This window comes from Daucus carota, chromosome 1 (genome assembly GCF_001625215.2).
Source record: "Daucus carota subsp. sativus chromosome 1, DH1 v3.0, whole genome shotgun sequence".
In the NCBI taxonomy this organism is placed as follows: Eukaryota; Viridiplantae; Streptophyta; class Magnoliopsida; order Apiales; family Apiaceae; genus Daucus; species Daucus carota.
Window position 1 is genome coordinate 2,116,017 of NC_030381.2, and position 22,709 is coordinate 2,138,725.

Below are 22,709 nucleotides of genomic sequence, written 5' to 3' on the forward strand. Positions count from 1 at the left end.
TTCGATATAAATTAATTAATTAGTTTTGATTTTATATTTATGTAACCATGCTCTTTTCTAACAAATTTGCTCTTTTCTAACAAACAAAATATGTATAAGAAACAGCGATTGAGGATATATTTTGAGGAAATTATATTGCAATCAATTTTTCAAATATTATAAGTAGTTCCGTTTTGTAAGAATGCTGGTACACAGCTATCCGAAAATTGGTCGAAATTTATAAATAATAATCTTCTACTTTCAATTTGCTTGTTTTAAAGAGGAAAAGAGAGCGAATGGGAGTTTTTGACGTGGACTTGCGTTTCCAAAAACAAAAGAAAGCCCATGCCCCTGCATATATAACCAGTTCAGATAATTTTCAAAAGTTTGGCAAAGGATGACCCACGGAAAATGAAAAAGAATTGAATAATACAATCAATTGTTTGATTTGGGGACTCCAAATGATGATTGATGTAGCTATTGTTGTTTGATACTCTTATGTTGTCTTTTCTCCATGCCAATAATGTTAGGTGCAAATTGCAATTACTTGATTACTAGTACAAATTACTAATTAACTCTAACACTGGCCGTTGTTTGGTTTGATGACGGAAATCTTGCGATCTCTGTAAAATATAATTATATTACTTCCTCCGTCCCTATCTTTTCTTTACGGTTACTATTTTGGGATGTCCCTCTCATTTTTTTACGTTACTAGTAAATTTTTCTCATCATTACACCCACTATCTTCCCCTACTATCCCATATTTAATAATAAAAATTATTATTGCACCCACTATTTTCCTCCACCATCTCAAATCTATTAGTATTAAATATTGATAGGTCCCACCACTTTACCCACTTTTCATCTAACTTTACTCATTTTTTATACATCGTCTTGGTCTCCGTGTCCCACTCCAATGTAAACAATTGAGGGGGACGGAGGGAGTAATATTTTAAATTTTTATGAACAAAACTCTTTATAATTTATATAAAACAAAATATTTATGAAATAAATTTTAAAATTATATTTTTATATGTATTTTAAAATACGCGTCAAGCAGTAAAAATAATTATAAAAGAATAAGAACAAAAAAATATTTTTTAATTTATAATTACATTGACCAAAAATGTTTCTTCCTGATAATGTCATTTATTGTTATTTTAGTGATGTTACATATACGGACCACCTAATTTAAATGAGTTTAACAAATGATTTTTTCACATGAACATAGATCATTCTTGTAAATAGAATTTGATCAACTATGTCACTAAACTATATTTGGTATTTATATTTAATTTTATGTAATATAATTTGTAAATGGAATTCAGAATATTTCGGTCAGTGAGAACTGAATAAAATTTCTGAATCCGTTCTGATCCCAATTAAATGTAAAGTTATTCTCATTTCTGATTTTAATTCAGAAAAGAAGAAGGAGAAGGATTCTTGATCCGAATGAGAACGAGGTTTCGGACTTGAAGAATCCCCATCCCGGGCCGCTGCTGCTGCATTTTCGTGTCATATTATTCTTGCTTTGTAGTACCAAGAGCTTCGTAACAGCATTTGGTTCTTCACGTGAATGGCATTGAATTGAACTGGATAACGTAGAATTAAATATGAAAGGTGTAGTCATATTTAATTTTCAATAATTAAAATCTAGGTGTAAAATAATAAAATCTAGGTGTAAAAAATTAAAGTGACTTTTATTACAAGGAAGGAGTAGTCAATAAGTAAGCTGAACCGCTTTAATTTTCAATAATTAAAATCTAGGTGTGAAAAATTAAAGTGACTTTTATTACAAGAAAGGAGTAGTCAATAAGTAAGCTTAAAAAGATAAATTTGAAACAAAATAAGGTGGAACAGAAGCAGAAAAAATGACTAATTGTATGTTAGAATGACCTATAAAATCAAGAAGAGATGAATGTTGAACTAATCTGATTGATATCTTTGTTACTGGACTCGATTAAAATGGTTAAACATGAACAAGTGTTCAAGTGCCGGACCTGATAATAGATTCAAGAAAAAATGTAGAGTCGGGATAAAATAGATTTATCTTGTATGTTCTCAACAAAAGAAGCAGAACCCACTGGCTCTGAGGAACCTGAACGCAAGAAGAATATGATTCTGATAAGTACTCTTCCTAACACGTTGATTTTTAGTCGAATTGATCACCTAGCTTAGCTAACTTGGCACTAGACAAGATTCAAGGAAACACATTACATGAGTCGATGGAGTTATATAATTCTCATCTGATATTAATTCGAACTAGTTTCAGTGGATTCACTTAGTGAAGAAGATCCGGAAAGAGCCTTCTGCTGAGAATGCCGCGGTGAAGTGGGAGCAGAACACAAGTAAGGCTTAGCTGGTATTTCCAAAGTTGCTAAATCCACTTCAAACATTTCAATCACCTTGCTTATTGATGGCCTTTGTGACGGATTGGCCTGAATGCACCACAGTCCCACGATCATCATCCTCCTGGCAACATGGTTTTCGTCTTCTGTTATATTATCTTCTTCTGTTATATTATCTGCAGTACTAGTAGTATCCTCATTATCATGGATATGCTTGTAAGCCCATCTAGGAAAATATATCTCACTACTGTGAGCTGCTCTAGCATCCACATTCTTTCTTCCTCCAACCATTTCCAGAGTCATCATTCCGTAGCTATAGACATCAGACTTATGTGACACTGGCCCGAAATTTCTTTTCTACTAATTACTTCAGGAGCAATATAGCCAATGGTTCCTCTAGCTTGCATTATAGAAAATAACACACTTTTTTTCTGGTGTACATCTTTGCAAGCCCAAAGTCTGATATCTTGGGGCTAAAATCTTGGTCAAGAAGAATATTATGCGGCTTTATGTCAAAATGTAGGATTTGTGCGGTGCAGCCACAATGCAGGTACTCTAGCCCTCGAGCTATTCCAAGTGCAATGCTGTACAGCTTCTCCCAGCTGAGATTCTGTCCTTTCAACGACGGAGTAGTGCCATGGATGAACTTCTCTAGAGATCCATTGGGCATGTATTCATATATCAGGGCTCGCCTTTTACCCTCGTAGACAAACCCGAGCAGAGAGACAACATTGACATGAGAAGTCCTGCCAATACTTGCATTTTCATTCAAGAATTCCTCCCCGTTTCCTTTGGTTTCAATTAAAACCTTCACAGCCACGACACAACCATCTGGTAACTTACCTTTGTATACGTTTCCATACCCGCCTTTGCCTAATTCCTCTTTAAATGAATTTGTTATTTTTTTAGGGCAGAGTATCTGAATCTTTTGGGTAGTGAAGATCCATATTTCTTAATGCAAGCCTCAACGTCTTTAGGATAACTATGCCTATTCTTCATCCTGCGATAGAAGATGAAGAAAAGCAATACCAAGTCTTATACTATAACCATTCGAAACAGATTTTAACATTTATTTCATAGCATAGATGTGATTGTATTATTTCATTCTCATTATATAAATTATTAACTTTAACACCACATAATTATTAAAAACTGATTTAATATTTATGTCATAGTATATATGTGATTGTATTATTTCATTCTCATTATGTGAATAATTAACTTAATTAACACTCCGGGTGAATTTGGTTTTTGTGATTCAATCTCTGAATAATCATGTGAATTTATTTAACTACAAATAATATATAGAAAAACACATTTTTCATGATTTTTGTGATTCGATCTTTGAATAATCATGTGAATTTATTTAACTACGAATAATATACACATTCTTCGATATACGATACAATATACGAGAAATATATTAATATATTAAGATATGGGAAGAAACTATCACGAATTCATATTAACATATTGGAGCTGTTCCAATGGATTTACAATTTTAATTCCAATTCCAGTTTAAATTCTTTTAGTTTAGAATCATTTTAGACCATTTATTTTGAAATTTAAAAAGCATAAATGTATATAATTATTTACTCCAATTTAAATGACATTGTACTGAAAAGTAAACACAAACTTGGTTAACCTCAATAATCGCCAGTACTTCTTTCAAGCACCTAAGCAAAAAACTTGCAATAATCGCGTCAACCGGCAATCTTTGTCGTAGTAGGCTGAACCAAACCAAAAAAAGAAGGTAGCATCAAGTGTTTTGTCTTATTTTTTCTTTTCAGAAGCTTTCTCTTTTTTTTGTTGCTCCGATACTCTTGCTCCTGCAATCTTGACAACAGCTTCATCCTCCGACTGAAGTAGCTTTAAAGCGGGGTGAACCCTAAGATCCCCCATTACTAGTTTCTGCCCCACATCCAATCCACTGAGATCAACCTCAATATAGGGTGGAATAACATCTGCTGGGCACAAGTACTTGACCTTTCTCTTGATTACGTTCAAGTATGCTCCTGCAAAGTTTTAGGACTGACAATTAATACTGAATCGCGATAAAATAAGCCTCCATATAGATAAACTAAATCGCAATATGACTCGGTTGCAATAATATAAGCCTATACATAAAATCAAATAAACTGACCAAAATAATATACAGCCGTATAATGAAAACGTTACATGTTGCACAAGAGGATTAGAACTACGAGAATTTAACAAGAGACTGGCCATAGTAACGCAGGAAAATTCAAAAGTATAAAGGACTGCGATACGGTCTCTGCAAGACAGCAACCTTTCCTCACATCTTTAAGAAAAGACAAGCGAGTGCTAAAGACGTTTCAAAAATAATAGTGACAGACAATTTGATGCCCTCAACAGAAACTGAAGCAGCGGAAAATAGTTGAAGTGTCAGTACACATTACTTAGAATATAAGTAGAGCAGGTTGTTCAAAACAATGCTGAAACTCACTCTCTTCTCACAAATAAAATATCTTTGATAATAAAGATATTAACAGGAGAAACTGTCACCTTCACGTTGGTTCAGATACAAAAAAAAAATTATCATGCCATTTTTCTGATTTTCAAGCCTTCTTTATCTATTCATAAATTATCATTTGGAGTACATTTCAGGGTGGTGGTTAAAGTTTTACAAAATGTTGGCTGAAGTTCTAAAAGAACGAAACGTTGGCCGGACTTCTCCTTTGTTTTTTAAAAAGGTGGCTGCTGTCAACTCCGTTAATGACACGCCGCTGAGTATTAATAATTAAAGAGTAAATTTGAGGATGGTGGCTAAAGTTTTCTCATTTTCACAAAATATTGACTGATTATCAAGCAATATTTTGTGAAATTTTGAAAATTTTGGCCACCATCTTGGAATTTAATCTTTTAATTTTTGATTCTCAACCGCGTATCATTAACGGGAGTTGACAACAACCACTTTTTTAAAAAACAGAGGAAAAGTCTGGCCAATGTTTTGGTATTTTAAAAAATAAGCCAACATTTTGTGAAAATCCGAAAAGTTCAACCACCATCTTCAAATTTACTCTTGGTATTTGATTAACAATATATATCTGTGGATCGGCCTTGTACTCATTCTAGTGATTCTACCACTACAGTAAAACATGTATGAATAATTAATGGAATAATCCAGTAATAACTGATGTGTAATACAGAAAAATGTAGATGAGTTGAACACTAAAAGATCGACCAAATGCATCAAAAGTACAAGGACAAAAGCAAAATGATAATTGATGCTTAATATTAAGTTTCAGTTCAAGATTAATAAATATTTCAATATTAGATGGCATAACCAAACTACAATAAAGCTGCTATGCAGGGAACGGAAACTGTACCAACCAATAAATTTTTTCAAAGAGTAACCAGAAGTCCAAAGCTTAGAAGAATCTTTTAAAAAATATAATAATGTAACAGAGTTGCGTTCTATGGCTCGAGTCACTTGAGGTTATTGGCTCAGCTGCTTAGTGGATGTTCACAAATTTTTGAATGCGGAATCTCATCAATAAGTCCCTGTCATGGTGTAACCTAAATCACTATGAAAGGGATGTATGCAATCCCAGGGCAAAATGAAGAATTTAAAAACTCAGTGCTAGGCTCATTTCCAAAAACACTCCAAAACTCGATGAGAAATTATATAAAATTTTCTACCAAAAAAAGTCTAGGGAGTCGATATATATGTAGTTCCTAGACCCACATATTAGGCATATCACATGAAGGTTGTCAAAGTGTGGCGAACAATTGACATCCAAGGTTTTAGATTTCTTGGCTTCTGAAACATTTATGTTCATGATAGGACGAAAAATATTCACGTATACATATACAAAAGCATTAGGGACGTTGTATTCTGTAAGGACAGGGCCCACACCGAACTACACATATAAGTCAACAAAAAGGCATTTGGACCTTATCAGAAGAGACATCTCTAAATACCTTTCTTCAACCCAGGAGATACATCATCTCCTATAAACATAAGAGGAACTTCAACTTTTAACCAAGCATGTGACGGGGCCCTTATGAATGTCACATTTAATACTGCATCTGTACCAGCTTGCAAATGAACCTGATTGATATAAAAGAGGAAAATAAATCAAAGTAATTTTATATGTGTAAGTTGTCAACTAGTGCTAATATGGTGCAAAAAGATTTAAGTAGCAAACACTATCATCAAAAACAAAGGAAAAGGTGATATGAGCCCGTCATTATGACTGTCAAGCAAGAAAACATTGATACATACTTACACTTATGGAAAACACTCTACTTTCTTCATAGTCTCACTTGATCCAAGATCAGGTCAAACTTCAAGATCAAACAATCAGGGCAAAAGAAGGGATGGCCTGAGTGAATAAAATGTGATAAAACCCGAAAATGGCACAACTGACGACTAGATTAATCTGCAGATGACCTAAAATGCCTGTTTATTATTATAAGTTCTCCTTCAAGCCTTTTCTTTTCCCCAAATATCAGGATGTTCTAGAACAACACACTTACAAACATAAACATAAATACCGAAATCTTAATCCTTAGAATTGATCATAAGCCATGCCAACAACCCAATGCCCAGACCCATGTATACATGCATAAAATTACAAGTGCTATAACATGAAAATAGTTTATACATGCTTACACTTATATAGGACAGACCCTAAGTTTGACATTTATACACCATATATGGTACAATAAACCAAAGAAAAAAAAAGAAAACAGAACATAAATACTTTCACTGTAGGCAACACCCAAACTTTAGTTTTATACACGATATAGAGTACAATAAACAGGAATAAACACTAAACATACATACATATATACAATATACATACTTACACATGTAGGCAAGACCCAAACTTCTCAAACAACCTCATCTGATCAAACTTGGGTCCAACCATAAGATCAAACAATCTCGAAAGGAAAAAAAAAAAGACCTCCCTAAATGATTAACAAGCGTCCGATTCTGATTATCCTGGCCGATTACATAGACTGATCTTTTTAAGTGAAAGTATGCTCTTATAGGTTATAACTAACTACTAATAAATATATACGACGAAAAAAGACAGGACACTATAGTTATAATCAACACTAAGATACTGTAGTCCCCAATAATATTATATTGCATCTTTCTCAGATCATCACATTTTCAATTTATGCCTACTTTTCTCAAATACACAGATAAAAGAACTCCTGCCACGTGGACTGATAATTTATTCTAAGGCGCATTCTTATAAATGGCTGTCGATAAAGATCTGGAACTTTAATTTGGCTCATTATGTCCTTCAATTACTAACTTACTTATTTGAAGTTAAGCCAAACACCCTCCTAGTATCAAAATGTCATTCACTGTAGTTATAAACATCAACCGCCGCATTGCCACTCTTCACACAACATTTTAACTGAAGCTAATTTTTCAATTCGATTTCAGTTCCATGGCAGTTACAGTATACATTTTCAGGTAAATTATGTATTATATATTTATAGATGACCTAACCACTCATACCAATATATCACTCAACTCGGTGCACATAAATCTGAAAGTAATCAAAGAACAGGTTAAATCATATACTGTACAATAAACAAGTGTTTTGACCGATACATGTACCTACTTAACATAAACTAACCTCGCATGCCAATTTAATTATTGAATGCTAATCATACATAAATTTGCAAGTAATCGAACAAAATACACAAAATCAAGAGTACAAAAAACAAGAATAGAATACACACGTACATTTCTAAGAAACACCCTAACTATCTCTAAATCTCACTAAAACCTCAAGATCAAATGATAAGAAAGAATGGCCTAAATGATATTATTTTGACCTAAATAATAAATTTGGATCTGAAAATTCAACTATCATCAATACGATTATAGAGACAAAACTCGAAAATGGCACAACAAAACTCAGTTATACTGCAAATGAGCTAAAATGTATTAGGGAAGCTCTAATACCCAACATATCACAACTTCATAATTCGTACATACATAAACTAACAAGTTTTCAAACAACCACCCAAATCCCCATCTTATTATATATATCGAATTCGTATATCCTCTCTCTCGCAGTACGCATTCGGAACCCCACACCCATATCCTTGTTTCTCAAGTTCAAACATACATTAACTTATAAGTAATCAAACAACAACATACATATCATGATACCCACCAGAAAAAAATATTTGCACACTTGCACCTTTAGGCAAGACACAAACTTTAACTTTTTCACATAATAAGAGTACAATAATCAAGAAAACCACAACAAACAAGTATACAATATGCTTACACTTCTAGGCAAGTCCTAGTCTTCCTCGACAACCTCATCCAATCCGAAATTGGGTCAAACCACAAGTTCAAACAATCTCGACAAAAAGAAAGACCTTTCCAAATGATTAACAAGTGTCCTATACTACCACTCTTACGCTCTACACCAATTTAAACTAATGCACCGCTATTCATTTAGATTTTACAATAGTCTATCATCAACATTTCAACACATAATCAAGAAAACCTGAAAATGTAAACTCCAACCAAGGAAGACCTCCCTGTAGAATTAACAACCACTATAATCCAATTAGCCTCATCTAATCAAAAGTGTGCTCCTACAACTAATTATTCATAAGCATATAGCAAACCCCCCTACGATTTTAGTTCTCGATTATTAGTTCAAATTTAAACTAGTTCTAGATTATTCATTCAAATTCCACAATACCATTATCAACAACAATTCAATAAATAATCAAGAAAACCCGAAAAACACAAACCATAAACTTACAAGTCTCGGCAAAACCCGAACTTTTTCGACAACCTGATCCGACCCAAACTCCGGCCTAACTTCCAGCTCAAACAATCTGGACATAAAGAAAGACTTCCCCAAATGTTTCACCAGCTTCTTAATCTGATTAGTCTCCACCGAAATGAGTCTCTTATTGCCGCCGTGCTGCCCGTCTTCTTGCTCGAACACAATGCTGGGGACCCGACCCGCTTTCCGCTCCTTCGCCGAGATGTTCTTGCCCGAGATTGCGCGGGGGATTGCGAGGATCGTCTCGGCGTGTTTCGGGTCGGGTTTGGGGAGGTCGGGGAGGTAGGTAAATGGGTCGGGTTGCGGCGGGTCGGGTTGGACGAGGGCGGCGGCGGAGTGGGAGAAGCGGCGGAGGGTGGATCGGGTCAGGAGGCGGGTGGATCGTTGGAGGAGCATTTTGGAGTGAGAGGGTGGAGGGGTTAAGTGAGGGTTTTGTAACTTTATAGTCCCCTGACCTCAAAAAATAATAATAATAATTCATATAAAAAGTTAAAAAAAATATCAATATCGTAAGTAAATGTTTACGTAATATTGTTACGCTAAATTATCATGAGCATATAATTTTAGAATTTAATTTTTGGGTCGATCTAACAGAGAATCAATTCTTAATAATAGAGTCATATAATCACTAGGATTCTATTGTAAAATTCTAAATTTTAAATATATATTAAGTATCTAAATTTGAACACATGTCTTTTATATTATTGTTTGTATTCTAAAATAATTTCAAACGTATGATACATAAATACGACATTTTTGCATTTACACTTCTACTACAGAACCTTAATAAATACTAAAAATAATATTAAAAATTTCAAGAATTCTCATGTATAACCGTAATTTTGAAAATCAATTTATTTAAAAATTCACGAGTACATATATTCTTTAATCTTTTTTTTTTTTTTTGACAATGCAGGCTTATATGCCTTACAAATTAGTATCTGTTCTAATACTTTTCGGGTGAGCCAGAGTCGAACCCGGGTCTCCCGGGACAACAGAGGATAAACCCACCACTTGGGCTATCCAATCGTGCTCATATTCTTTAATCTTTAGAAGGTATATCTTCAATTTATTGCTTAGGTTCTGATTTGTATGCAAAATTTCTTACCAATACTTAATAAATCATGAATCAATATACAAACAATCTGATTTCCGATTTTTACCATCACGATAATAACTACCCTAACACATTAATGAAATACTTTTAACAATTTAATCCAAGTATTTGCATGATTTTTTTATTAAATCTATAAAATCTCAGCCGATCCAACTGAGGCCCAGTCACTTGAGTCGGCCCATAAAAATCAGAACTCAGATTGAAAAGAAACTCCACAACTCAAGCGACGAATCAAAACGCAACCTCTCCGTTGAGTTACAAATCGTTACAAGCTCGTGTTTGCCGCGACAATCGCGATGTCTTCAGCATCAGCAGCGCCTTCTAAGAAGCGGTGGCTTCCTCTCGAAGCTAACCCCGATATCATGAACCAGGTCTTAGATCCACCACCACCTCACTCTTTTCTCATCTCTTTTTAGTTCTGTTTATTAGATGTAAATCATAATATATGCACTTTTAATTAGGTTAATTATTGTGATTTTGTATTAACTTTATTGTTTGATGATTTTGATGAAATGAAATTGCATGTGTATTCGAAGTTAGTACGATGTTAAGGCGATTATAGTGGCTAATGGATGATTTATTAAAGCGGTTTAGTGTTTAGGGATATAGGTTGGAGTGTACTAGTGTTGGCTTCTGTTCGGGAGGTGAATTGCGGTGTGGTTATAACAAGTCGGACTCGGTTTTTTTATTTTAAATTTTTATGGTGATATGATGGAAGAATTCGAGACTTGGAGTGAGTTTGGGCGATTTACCAGTTTTATGTATCATATTTGTGGAGGACTTCATGGATGATTAATTTAAGTGTTTTAGTGTTCCGGGATTTAGGTTGAAGTGTACTAGTGTTGGCTTTGTATCCAGGAGGTGAACTGTTGTGTGGTTATAACAAGTCGGACGTGGTTTGTTTCTTTTGGTGATATGAAGGAAGAATTAGCCGGAGACTTGGAGTAACTAGTGAGTTTGTGTGGCTTACCGGGGGTTCGGGTTTATGTTTCAAATTTGTATATAATATCAGGTTGACTCGAATTTCTTATGTCTTATGTTGGTGGAGTTTCTGTAATGTATTTATTTTAGTGGTAGGATATTTTTTTTTGATAAAGGTCTATAATAGATTAGGATCGGAAAACCTGTGGATTTTAGGATGATAATAAGATTTTAAGTGTGTGTAATTTGTAAATAGAGTGTCTTCGCTCTCCGCCAGACCAAATCAAACCATGCCCACTAATTTATACTAAGCAAGCAGCGTGATGTAACTTTAGAGTTTTTTGCAAAAAAATTGAGATGATTTTTTTCATGAGTGTCAAGTGAGGAGTGACTCTTTTCTTGTATAACATTTATGTAAGTGGAATTAAGGTTATACCCTCTTTGGAGGGGTTTTCACATTAAATTGTCGTGTTTTTGACTTTTATGCTTGTTATTGTGTTATTTAAACAACATTGATTGTTTGAATGTTTGTTCATGCTATACTAACATTGATTGTTTGGGACCAAAACATAGCATCCGATGTTTACCCTCTTTTTGGAAGTTTTGTAGGATTAGACACTATGTATGTTTATCTCTTTGGTGAAAAATTCCGTTCTATTTCTGATAGTTGCTGATTTGAATTTTGTTTGGGAGCAGTTTCTCTGGGGTCTTGGTGTCCGTGAGGATGAGGTAGGTTGCTACGATGTTTACGGTTTTGATGAAGAACTTTTAGAAATGGTGCCTAAGCCAGTGCTTGCAGTTTTGTTTCTATACCCCCTCACATCTCAGGTTTGTTGTTTAGGATATACAATCATCTTCTGTTGTTTAATTATTAATACTTGCACCATTATAAGAAAATAATTTGTCCTATGATTTCCTGTTGCAGAGTGAACAGGAGAGAGTACAACAAGACAGTGTTACGAAGGTAAGTCATGATAAATCTCTAAATGGTTGTGTACTGGATTCTAAGGTTGCATTTGCATCTCGTGATTTATTTTTGCCCCTATTCTCTTTTAAACTTGGTCCTCTAATTTGAATATTTTTTATGGACTACAATTGTATACACATCTTATACTAGATGATCTTGTATACCTAAACTGTATATTTATATGTACTGCAGGATCAGATTAAGGGAGTTTACTTTATGAGACAAACTGTAGGAAATGCTTGTGGAACTGTTGGACTTCTTCACGCTGTTGGAAATATCACTTCAGAGATACATCTTCGTAAGTGTGCTGCAAACTTTCTATATTTTACCTTTTGTAATTAATACTTGGTTCACATGCTTTACATGAATGGTTATGGTCTTATGGACTTATGGGGTCAATCTCGTGCTTCTCTTTTGGACTTGTCCATTATAGTATTTTAGTGGCTATTGACATCTCTACTCTGCAGTTGAGGACTCATATCTGGATAAGTTCTACAAATCAACTGCCAGCATGGATCCAATGGAGGTTATCTTTTTCATTCATTTAATTAAGGATTTTGGCCTTGTACTTAAGAGCAGAGAGCTGTGTGCGCTTGCAGCAAATTTATATTGAAAGCAACATGGTTTTTGCCATGGAAACCGCTCTTAAGCACAAGGCTTTCCTCTTATATGTATTTATTTTTTAAAGGAAATTTGGTACAATAATATATAAACAGCACGATCGTTTTGTACGCTCATATATCTTACTCTCATGCTTTGTTTATAATCATTTGCAGCGTGCTTTATTCCTTGAAAATGACAGAGAAATGGAAGTTGCTCACACAGTAGCTGCTTCTGCTGGTGAAACTGAGGTGAGCTTTTGTTTGTATGCTAATGTGCTTTGATTTCTAGGAAACAGAATATTATCTATACACTTTTGCAATCTCTTGTATTTCTAGATACTGTACAAGTGCACCTATCCTTTCCATTGAATTTCTAGATGGAAATGAAAATTTGGTTTATGGAGATGTCTATGAATGATTTATCAAATACTGTTCTTTTCATGCCATATGATGTAAAAGTCTAGTTAATCGTTGATCAAAGAACTAAAGAAGGTTTAATCCTTTTAACCAGCTGATAATGATGTTATTAGCTTTGTTAAAAACTATTGAAGCTCTGGTTTTATTTAGGAAAAGGAATGATGAAGATAAATATATGTTAGAATTGTGTAGTGCATGCAGGTAGCTTTAAGAGAAGAAGTGGCCGTGAGAAGTTCGAAATATCTAATTAAATATTTTTCCTAACTTATGAGCACGATTGGATAGCCCAGTGGTGGGTTTATCCTCTGTTGACCCGGGGCACCCGGGTTCGACTCTGGCTCACCCCGAGAATTATTAGAACAGATACTAAGTTGTAAGGCATATAAGCCTGCATTGTCAAAAAAAAATATTTTTCCTAACTTGATACCATATGCTGAACTGCCATTATCACGAGAATATCCGGCTTTGTAGATCATGCATTGATAATTGCATTTTTACATATTTAATGTTATGTTATTCATTTTACAATATTTTAATTTACACGAGTTGTTAAAGACAGAATAAGTAATTACAAATACAAATATATTAGGGCTGTTGTTATTCACACTAAAATAACAGAGAACAAAAATATCTAAATGGCAAAGGTGCTGAATTCAGGCACAAGCTGTTTCTGAAATGAAAATTTTAAGCACTTCAGTTTTCTGCATGTAGTAAATATAAAAATATCAACCTAAAATGAAAGTGTAGCACAAAAAGAGTAAGTTCTGGAATATTGGTCACTATCGTCGGACTTTCTTCGTTTGCATGTTGGATTACACTGTTTATTTGATTGTATGTACTCTACGTTTTTTTTGTTATGTTGGATTACACGGTTTATTTGATTGTATGAACTTCTTCACGTATTGTTATTTGATTTTATTTAATTTTATATGTTCCTAATGTTACATTTTCTCGTTCAGGCTTTGGATAATGTAGACACTCATTTCATCTGCTTCACATGCGTGGATGGTACGTAAATATATCCCTTGCTTGCTTAGTCTACACACATCGACACATAATAGCAATTATTGGCTTAATTCCATTATGGAGTACTTGTACATCACATTCATAGACCATTCTCGTTTAAGTTTGATTCGAAATAGCCATAATTCAATGCATTAGTACCTGTGGCTACTTTTCTGCTGTTATCTAAAGTATTGTAATTATGCTATTTGCAGGACAACTATATGAGCTTGATGGAAGGAGGGCAGGACCAATTTCACATGGTGCCACCACTCCTAGCAGTTTATTACGGGTAACTATCTAAATGTGACCAAATACAGTAGATTCTCTTACAAACTTTGTGGATTTTAAGATCATTATCCATCTTATAGAAAACTAGAATCTAGCATAGGCAGTTTCTGGTGGTAATGTAACATTATGTATACATACAATCCACTAGGTTTACTTTGCTCAATTTTACGAAGAATAAATGATTTTGGTACTTTGCAGGATGCTGGAAAAGTTATACAAGGGATGATAGCAAAGAACCCGAGTTCAATGAACTTCAACTTAATTGCTATTTCAAAGAGAGTGGAGGGAGCTTGACTCCATGTATAACAGTTTCAGCCCGACATAAACCTTGACTAAAGTTATATATTAAGATCAGGATTTTTCGAGCTTAGTACCATCATCTTTTCTCAGCACCATCATCGTTTTCTCGACTTTTATGTTTAATGGCAATAGCCATTTTGTTCTAAGATCTTCCCTTCTAGTATGTAACTGTTATATTTACTTTACTCTTCGAAAGCCGAATTCAGCCGATGATCTATCAGAACCGTTATGTTAAAGTAAAGTAGACTGATGTTGAAACTTGAGACAGAGACTGGGGGTGTTCTGAGATACTGAAACAGAGACTGATGTTGAAACTTGAAACAGATTCTTGGGGTGTTTGGATCGCGTATCCCAAATGAGTGTAATAAAATGGGGATTTACCCTTTAAGTGAAATTGTTAAATTGGGGATGAAATTGGAGATCTCGTTCCATCCAAACACCTCAGGAACTCATGTTCCTATTCCTGTCAACCAGGTTCCGATTCTATTTCTGTTAACCAAGTTCAAGAATAAGGTTCCGATTTTTGTTAACCAGATTCCGATTCTTGTTAATCAGATTCGGAACACGAATTTTAGAAACAAACAACCCCGTTGCATTAAAGACAAGTAACATAGAAATACATAACTGAAAACAAAGTAAAAACAAAACTCACTGACAACTTGAACAAAGCTAAACATAACTAAGAACTCATGGGGTTGTCAATTAAACGACCATAGCACATCATCAGTAATTAGTTCCCTTAGTTCCCTTGAGAGCTTCATGTCCAAGCTGAGCTGATTTCTCCCTGATATCCTCAGCCGTGCCCACAATTTTCGACTTGATCCTATCCAGCTGGTCCGCTCCGACCGGGTGCTGACCCGACACGTACTTGTACATCCACGTCAGCACAAAGGTGGCGGTGGCCCCGAGTCCACCGGCGGTGAACACTCCGGCCCCGAGAAGGAAGACGGCGATCGTCGCAGGGACGAGCACCGGGCTGAAGATCACAAAGACCGGGGTGGCGAGGACGAGGCCGATGACGGTGGCGGCCAGCGTCAGCGCCGAGAGCAGTAGGAGTGATCCGGTGAGAGTCACCGCCGTGGTGGTTTTCGCAACTTTGCGAGAGAGCTGCTGAGGCTGCTCCTGGTGGTGGTGCTGAGGCTGCTGATTTTGAGCCATTGTTTTCAGAGATGCAGAGTATAAATAAATTTGTAAAAGGCTGAAGAGAGTGATGAATATTTGTTGTGTGAAAGGTGGTGAATATAAAGAGTGAAAAAGTGATGCATGGGATGTGACGTGTCACTTGGTAATGAGGTTATGCATGCACGTGTCGAGCTGAGGAGGTTACTGCATGACACGTAGGTTGATGCATGCAGAACTCAGAAGAGGCGATGGGTTCGATTCGGTGGGTGGGTTAACTCATGTGACTATATGATGCCTCACTCCTCCTATTGTGATGAGTATGTTGAGTGTTGAGATAATGGACGAGCTTCGCGGAAGATAAGGTGTTCACAGAACCTATCAATAAAATCGATCTTATCTCAACATAAAAATAAATGATCCTATCTCAATAAATAAGAAACGAAAAGTATAATATACGTAACACATAATTCAACTTGTATTTAAAATTAATTTTTGAAATACGGACTATAAGATATGTGATATTCTCTTTGTTAGATAGGTTGATCTCCTAACTTTTTTTTCACATATTTTTAAAAAATTTGATGATTATTTTTAAATTTCATTTATTTTAAGAGTAAACTTCATTGACAGTTGATCAAATTGCAACCGAGCTTTCAATACAAATTTAATTATATAAATTAATTTTAATACTAAAATAAATAAATTATCTTAAAATTAAGTTCAACCAAACTGTAGACGGTCTTTCGGAGTATTTACGTACTTTCGGTTAGATATATACTTTGTTGAATGAAGAAAACTCATCTTCCAGTTTTGATATAATAAAACCATTTTATAAAAAAAAAAAGTAAACTGTAGACCGTCTCAGCTTTGTTACCAACTTTTACTCCATTAAAATTGATGATCCAAAATTTCGATAAATAAATAAAATTTTCTGGTTCCAACTACATTCATTTATCGAGATTTAAATGTACGAACGTTTCATAGCAGCAACATTTGAACCGATAAGAAAACAGACAAATAAAAGATCAGAAGATCGAAACCAACAAACCCCATTTCATTAAACACAACTAACAACCAGAAACATCACAACCAACACAACAGAAACAGACAAACATTCATTAAGAAAAACCAAACTCTGAGAACTTAAACAGATCATAATTCATTACTAAGAGTTTTAATGGTTAAGATTATTGATTAAACCACAGCATTACATTTACTGATTAGTTTTCTTAAGAGCATCATGCCCAAGCTGAGCCGATTTCTCCCTTATAGCCGCAGCTGTGGCCACAAATTTCGACTTTATTGAGTCCAGCAGGTCTGCTCCAATGGGGTGCTGTCCATTCACGTACTTGTACATCCACGAAAACACAAAGGTGGCGGTGATCCCTAGTCCACCCGCGGTGAAAACTCCAGCTGCTAGGAGAAAAATGGTGATTGCAGCAGGGACTAGAACAGGGCTGAAGATCACGAAGACAGGGGTGGCGAGGACAAGGCCAATGATAGTGGCGGATAGGGTGAGGGCAGAGAGGACTAATAGAGAGCCGGTGAGAGTGAGTGCTGTGGTGGCCTTGACAACTTTGTGGGATTGTTGGTGATGATGATGATGACGATGATGTGCCATTGTTTTTCGCGGTTAGCTAGGCTGTGAGGATGCAGAAGACTGAAGAGATGTGAAGGTGTATATAAAGAGTGAAACTGATGCATGCAGAAGAGGCTAGAACTAAATGATGCTATACAGCTTTACTTCCTTGTCCTTTACATATTTATTTTGAGTTACTGGACAAAGTTCAGATCGGAACAAACTTAATTTTGCTGTATTCCATGATCAAGCATAGAGTAATAATGCAAATCCGAGCATATATAAAATTATTATTTCTAAGAAAATCTAAATAAAAGTCTCTAATTTATATTATAATTCACAAAAGAATATTTATAAAGAATAATGACTTTAACTCTACGAATAAGTTTAGCGACATATATTTGAAGACGGAGGGAGTACTTGCCTGTATAGTATCTGAAGCTACTGCCAGTCTGCTTTGGAGAATACAATGTTACTATTTATCGGTCCACTATTTATGCAAAGCTCAGTATTATAGATTGAAGGGTGCAATTCAATTGCTTATTACAGCAGTACTTTGTAGCTAGTAATCCAGCTCAACTCAAATTTAAAAGAAAGATAGTGTATAGCCTTTAACAGCATCTCCAACAATATCTTTGAGCACAAAGAATGATTTTCATAAACGACGTACCCAGCGCTCAAGTCCAAGCTGCTTCATAGGAGGGCCGAGATTTGGCTTACTTTTCTGGGGACACTTCCATTTCCCAGCAACTCCAAGTACATCAGAGGGTTGAGTGTTCGTTGTGTCTGTTAAAGCTCTTCTGTTCAAGTACTCAGCTCTGTTACCAACTGATGAAACTTTTACTCCATTTCTCACAGATTGAGAATTGGCCGTGGGTGGCCTAATTAGAGAATTCTCATCATTTTCTCTTGAACTCCTGTTCTTTCTTGCTAAAATAAATCCACTCGCTGCACAACTGGCTCTGTCATTTTCCTTGTTATTGCTCATATCGGTTCTTGAGGAGCTCCTTCTGCTGGCTACAAAGTCCAAATTACTTTTAGGCGATACAAACATATCCTTGTCTGATTGAGATCTACCTCCCGAGTCTTCCTGCACATAAATACTTCTGTTCAATGACTTTCTTGGTGAGCTCTCTTCATTGCCTGAACTATTAAGGGCTTCAAATGGTTTCTGAAAGTCATTCTGAGGGAATTTTCTCTTTCGTGTTCTAGGAATCTCTCTTGTATTCGGGTCTGAAAACTCAACATCTTCAATTGAAACAGCTTCGCTATCTGATGCTGAGTTGCTTTCTAAAATTTGTTGGGAAATCACTTTGAAAGGCGGGTTAATTGTTGAACATGAGTTTATGCCCTGATAGTTCACATTAAGAAAACCATTAGCTTAGGAGCACGGAAGTAATATATATCTGCAGATATTATTTATTACTGTACTAAGTAGCTTCCCCTGACAAATGTCCTTGGAATATGATTTAGAAAACACCGAGAAAAACCCAAAAGATGATCAATTGAGAGAGCAGATTTAGTTTATATTAGCAATTGTTTTCTGCAGTTATATGTAAAATAGTAGTTGGTATCACATAGTAAATCAAACGGAAAATGTCTTGTTTAGCAAAAGAAACCTACTTTCAAAGGCTCATGGCAATCAAATAAAACACTGACGCCAGAAAACTACTAACCAGAGAGTGACTCATTTCTCATTGCCTTTACTAGATGATCAGTAGACAGTGCTGGATATAAATATAGCCTAGAGGCCCTAGACTTCTGCTCTGCCTTCTAACTAAGGTATATTAGTAGCTTCATGTAAGCAATGGGTTGGGAGAAAGTAGTTTATATCAAACTTTCTACAAAAGTTACAAGAGTTATCCAATCATTTCACTGTACAGTTGCGCATCTGGATATCTTGTACTAGTCTGTGTAGTGTTCATGGAAATATCAATAGGCAACTTGTTAGTTAGTGGTTGATCAGTAATTCAGCTACAGGGTATAATGTCCTAATATAATCAATCATTTTCTTAGCAGTACCATTATATAGATACCAATATTTAACAAAGAAAAGAACTAGGGATACCCAATTTTTGTGATCTTGTCTTTTTTCTTCAGCAGAACTGGTAGTTTTAACAGATCCAGCTGAATCCATCTGTTTGCCAATGGAAGCCTCATTATAAGGAGTTTTTGTAGTTCCGATGCCATTCTCTTCTTCTGATTTCAGGCTCATTCCAAAATGAAGCCCTGCTTGCTTGGTCTTGCCTTTTTTATAACTAGACAATCTGAATTCGTCATTTGTATCAAGTGCTGGAGATTCATATGTATAACTTGAGAACCAATTCTTGATGTCAGGAGGTTCTGGTATGAAAAACCACAAAACCATCATTTCACCAAACACATTACTGATTGGAACTTTAAAAAAAAAATGGTACTCAGCAGCTCAGATAACCGGTTTCTTAAGCACATATATACGCAAGGCATTTGTCAGCATATTCCTACAGATTAATTTCATTCAATCCTTACATCTTATAGGAATGTAACTAAATGCAAAAATATTCTTTCTTTTAATATTATGCAATAACATAGCAACTGAAATATCATACAAGCATCAAAATCATGGCTTATTTAAGTGGACAAGCCGCACAACAGAGCTCTGGTCCATTTGTCAAGACTCTGATATCAATATATGTACTGCCTCGTTAGGCCAGCACCCCAGCATGAACCTTAAAAAAGACGTCCCTCTCTCCCAGTAGCAGTCATCGAGTTACTTCAAACATTCAGAAAACAGTAAAAAGCCTTAACAACAGGTGTATTGTCAAGAACACCAACAGCCCAGCATGAACATTTAAAAAAAACACTAAAAAGACTTAAAACATGTGTGTTGTTGATAACACTGACACCCCAGCATGAGCATAAAAAAGGCGTCCCTCTCTCCCAAATAACAGTCATCAAGTTCCTCAAACATCCAGAATTGAGAATACAGTAAAAAGCCTTAATACCAAGTGTATTGTTTTTTCTTTACAAAGAACAAATAGCAATCCACGTAATTTCATAGATGGATCAACTTGAAGAGATTTGCATACCAGAAGAAAAGTTAAGGGTGTCTGACATATCTGCAACCTATAAAATATCAACCAGAGTATTTTAGGAAACGAAAATGAGCAAGTTCTTAAGTAATAAGAAACAGAACATTTTGAATATTGTTACCGAAGGAGTTGTGCAACAAAAAAAACAGCAGTATATATGCAGACTATGTTCTTTTTGTCAAGGACTAATGCACTATATGTTAGAGAATTCTTATCTTATTGATACAGTGCTTTTTAAGGTACGAATCATAAAAGAATCCTGAAAAAATAGATATAAATGGTGCAAATGAGTTATTAAATTTACTAATGTCTTGTACTAGTAACTGATTAATAATCAACATGGCCAAAATAGAACAGAGTGTAAGTCAACATCCCAAGTCTTCCAGCTAAAAATTGAAACTTGGAGATGCCAACTACAATGTTCTTATAAACATAGAAAATTTGTGGTACCTGATTTGCATCATCAATATCAATATTGTTCTCACATCCAACATATCCTTCTGAGCCTACTTTGTCTTGAACAAAAGTGTCAACATTTCCAGTCTCTCGTAATACCCTGGATTTCTCATCTTTTTGTTTGATGCTATCTTCAACATAAGTTTCCTCTTCGCTGCAATCGTCTCTTTTATAACCACCACAACCTACAAAATCAATACTATCTAACCCCCCAATTTCACCCAAATTCTCACCTTCCACTTTAATGCTATCTGCAACACAAGTTTCCCCTTCATTACATTCATCCCTTCTCAAATCTCCAAGGTCCTCGAATACCCTTAAATTCTCATCTTTCACCTTAAAACTATCGTCCACATAAGACCCCTCTTCACTAAAGTCATTCCCTTCAACTTCTTCACTACTTTTCCACTCATCCTCACTACATTTATGTTCCTCGAAAACCCCTAAATCCTCACCTTTTACATTAATGCTATCTTCAACAAACGACACTTCTTCATCCTCTTCACTATCATCTACTATCATACTATTCCAACTTTCTAAACCATCTGCAGTGTTAAGTTCCGGAGATCGATATTCATAGCTCGAAAACCAGTTCTTTAAATCAGGTGGCTCTAATCAATTACAAAAAAAAATAAAAAAATATTTAAACACAATTACACAAAATCTTCAGAATTTACTTCTGGGGTAATTTCACAAATCAAAAAACTTCAAGTGGGTAAATTATACTAACCTGAAATGATCAAAAGGGGGTCAACAGAACCCACGCCCTACAATAAAAATACAGATCGAATCAAGAAAGTATTGCAGTACTGATAAAAATCAAATCTTTACACTACAGAGATATAAATGCATCTGTAAGTTACAATTAGTGGGTTATAATTAAATAAAGCAGCAAGAAATGAATCTGAATATAGAATCAAAGAGAGAAGAGAAAAGAATTGTTATTGTTTGTGTACCTGGGACTCTGAGTTAGGACTGAACCCTGAATCTGAATTCTTGGTCATTTCTCCGATGCTCTCTGCCTCTCCCTCTCTCTCTGTTTCTCCTCTCTCCCTCTCTCCCCCTCTCCCTCTCCCTCGCCCTCGCACATACAATAATGGTACTATTCGGTGTATATTTTAAATCTCCCGGTTCTAAATACCAAGGCGCGCCAATACTATTTTTGTACGGTCACTTTTCAATATTCAAGAGCGAATCCAAAATTAGACCGAATATTTTTTTTTCCTTCTGATCGAATCAAAGAAGATGGCCGTTTCAGGTAATAGGTCGTGTTTGTGTCAGCAATTACGTCAATTTCAGGTGAAGCTAAAATCATTTAAAACTGAATAAAACTGAAAATTGAATTTATTATAAACGAAATTCTAATTTCGGAAATTGAATTTATTATAAACGAAATTCTAATTTCGGGTCATGTCGGATCCATTTCGTGTCAAACGGGTGATTTTCGGATCACTTTCATGTTTTGTCTCAATAAATCAGGTTGCGGGGTCGGGTCGGGTCGGGTCGGGTCGGGTCGGGTCTGACCGTTGGCATTCAAAAAAAATATAAATATTTCATAGTAAAAAATAATAAATAAGAAAAAATAAAGACCAGAAGATTGTAAGCCCCGTTCAGTTAATCCAATAATGGACCACGTGAATAACTGTGTATCGGCCAAATTTAATTGTGTCCAAATCTAAAGCTCCACCTCGTCTCAGCCCAATAGAGATTTAGATTTCAACATCAACTTTCACC

The 22,709-nt window shown here is 35.3% G+C and overlaps 6 protein-coding genes across 6 annotated transcripts; 1 reads left to right on the forward strand and 5 right to left on the reverse strand.

Annotated features, from left to right (window-relative positions):
- Positions 1 to 2,231: 2,231 nt before the first annotated feature.
- Positions 2,232 to 2,997, reverse strand: LOC108216052 (rust resistance kinase Lr10-like). Its single transcript, XM_017388714.1, has 2 exons — positions 2,768 to 2,997; positions 2,232 to 2,640 (listed from the first exon to the last, which is right to left on the reverse strand). The coding sequence occupies exons 1-2, from the start codon at positions 2,995 to 2,997 to the stop codon at positions 2,232 to 2,234; spliced, it is 639 nt and encodes a 212-aa protein (XP_017244203.1).
- Positions 2,998 to 3,891: 894 nt separating this feature from the next.
- On the reverse strand, positions 3,892 to 9,583 carry LOC108205395 (uncharacterized). The gene is made up of 3 exons (XM_017375339.2): positions 9,104 to 9,583; positions 6,273 to 6,402; positions 3,892 to 4,342 (listed from the first exon to the last, which is right to left on the reverse strand). The coding sequence occupies exons 1-3, from the start codon at positions 9,524 to 9,526 to the stop codon at positions 4,101 to 4,103; spliced, it is 795 nt and encodes a 264-aa protein (XP_017230828.1). The 5' UTR covers positions 9,527 to 9,583; the 3' UTR covers positions 3,892 to 4,100.
- An 820-nt stretch (positions 9,584 to 10,403) lies between these two features.
- On the forward strand, positions 10,404 to 14,988 carry LOC108206729 (ubiquitin carboxyl-terminal hydrolase 3). Its single transcript, XM_017377121.2, has 9 exons — positions 10,404 to 10,618; positions 11,865 to 11,996; positions 12,094 to 12,132; positions 12,328 to 12,433; positions 12,603 to 12,661; positions 12,912 to 12,986; positions 14,114 to 14,162; positions 14,372 to 14,448; positions 14,646 to 14,988. Exons 1-9 carry the CDS (start codon positions 10,544 to 10,546, stop codon positions 14,739 to 14,741), a joined length of 708 nt encoding a protein of 235 aa, XP_017232610.1. The 5' UTR covers positions 10,404 to 10,543; the 3' UTR covers positions 14,742 to 14,988.
- A 482-nt stretch (positions 14,989 to 15,470) lies between these two features.
- LOC108206739 (oleosin L) lies at positions 15,471 to 15,905 on the reverse strand. Its single transcript, XM_017377133.2, has one exon. It carries the CDS (start codon positions 15,903 to 15,905, stop codon positions 15,471 to 15,473), a length of 435 nt encoding a protein of 144 aa, XP_017232622.1.
- Positions 15,906 to 17,082: 1,177 nt separating this feature from the next.
- Positions 17,083 to 17,490, reverse strand: LOC108210961 (oleosin L-like). The gene has a single exon (XM_017382427.2). It carries the CDS (start codon positions 17,488 to 17,490, stop codon positions 17,083 to 17,085), a length of 408 nt encoding a protein of 135 aa, XP_017237916.1.
- A 414-nt stretch (positions 17,491 to 17,904) lies between these two features.
- Positions 17,905 to 22,078, reverse strand: LOC108210951 (uncharacterized). The gene is made up of 6 exons (XM_017382418.2): positions 21,932 to 22,078; positions 21,706 to 21,742; positions 20,970 to 21,586; positions 20,517 to 20,553; positions 19,517 to 19,791; positions 17,905 to 18,799 (listed from the first exon to the last, which is right to left on the reverse strand). Exons 1-6 carry the CDS (start codon positions 21,977 to 21,979, stop codon positions 18,104 to 18,106), a joined length of 1,710 nt encoding a protein of 569 aa, XP_017237907.1. The 5' UTR covers positions 21,980 to 22,078; the 3' UTR covers positions 17,905 to 18,103.
- Positions 22,079 to 22,709: the final 631 nt, after the last annotated feature.

Excerpts from the sequence above, each read along its gene's own strand:
- LOC108216052 (XM_017388714.1), bottom strand. The coding sequence starts at position 2,997 with ATGCCCAATGGATCTCTAGAGAAGTTCATCCATGGCACTACTCCGTCG. Across the intron at positions 2,641-2,767 it reads GACTTTGGGCTTGCAAAGAT|CTACGGAATGATGACTCTGG; the intron begins GTACACCAGAAA and ends TGATGTCTATAG.
- LOC108205395 (XM_017375339.2), bottom strand. The coding sequence starts at position 9,526 with ATGCTCCTCCAACGATCCACCCGCCTCCTGACCCGATCCACCCTCCGC. Across the intron at positions 6,403-9,103 it reads TTCGGGTTTTGCCGAGACTT|GTTCATTTGCAAGCTGGTAC; the intron begins GTAAGTTTATGG and ends TATATCAATCAG. Across the intron at positions 4,343-6,272 it reads ATCTCCTGGGTTGAAGAAAG|GAGCATACTTGAACGTAATC; the intron begins GTATTTAGAGAT and ends AAAACTTTGCAG.
- LOC108206729 (XM_017377121.2), top strand. The coding sequence starts at position 10,544 with ATGTCTTCAGCATCAGCAGCGCCTTCTAAGAAGCGGTGGCTTCCTCTC. Across the intron at positions 11,997-12,093 it reads TATACCCCCTCACATCTCAG|AGTGAACAGGAGAGAGTACA; the intron begins GTTTGTTGTTTA and ends TTCCTGTTGCAG. Across the intron at positions 14,163-14,371 it reads CTGCTTCACATGCGTGGATG|GACAACTATATGAGCTTGAT; the intron begins GTACGTAAATAT and ends TGCTATTTGCAG.
- LOC108206739 (XM_017377133.2), bottom strand. The coding sequence starts at position 15,905 with ATGGCTCAAAATCAGCAGCCTCAGCACCACCACCAGGAGCAGCCTCAG.
- LOC108210961 (XM_017382427.2), bottom strand. The coding sequence starts at position 17,490 with ATGGCACATCATCGTCATCATCATCATCACCAACAATCCCACAAAGTT.
- LOC108210951 (XM_017382418.2), bottom strand. The coding sequence starts at position 21,979 with ATGACCAAGAATTCAGATTCAGGGTTCAGTCCTAACTCAGAGTCCCAG. Across the intron at positions 21,743-21,931 it reads GTCCTAACTCAGAGTCCCAG|GGCGTGGGTTCTGTTGACCC; the intron begins GTACACAAACAA and ends TTTTTATTGTAG. Across the intron at positions 21,587-21,705 it reads CCCCCTTTTGATCATTTCAG|AGCCACCTGATTTAAAGAAC; the intron begins GTTAGTATAATT and ends GTAATTGATTAG.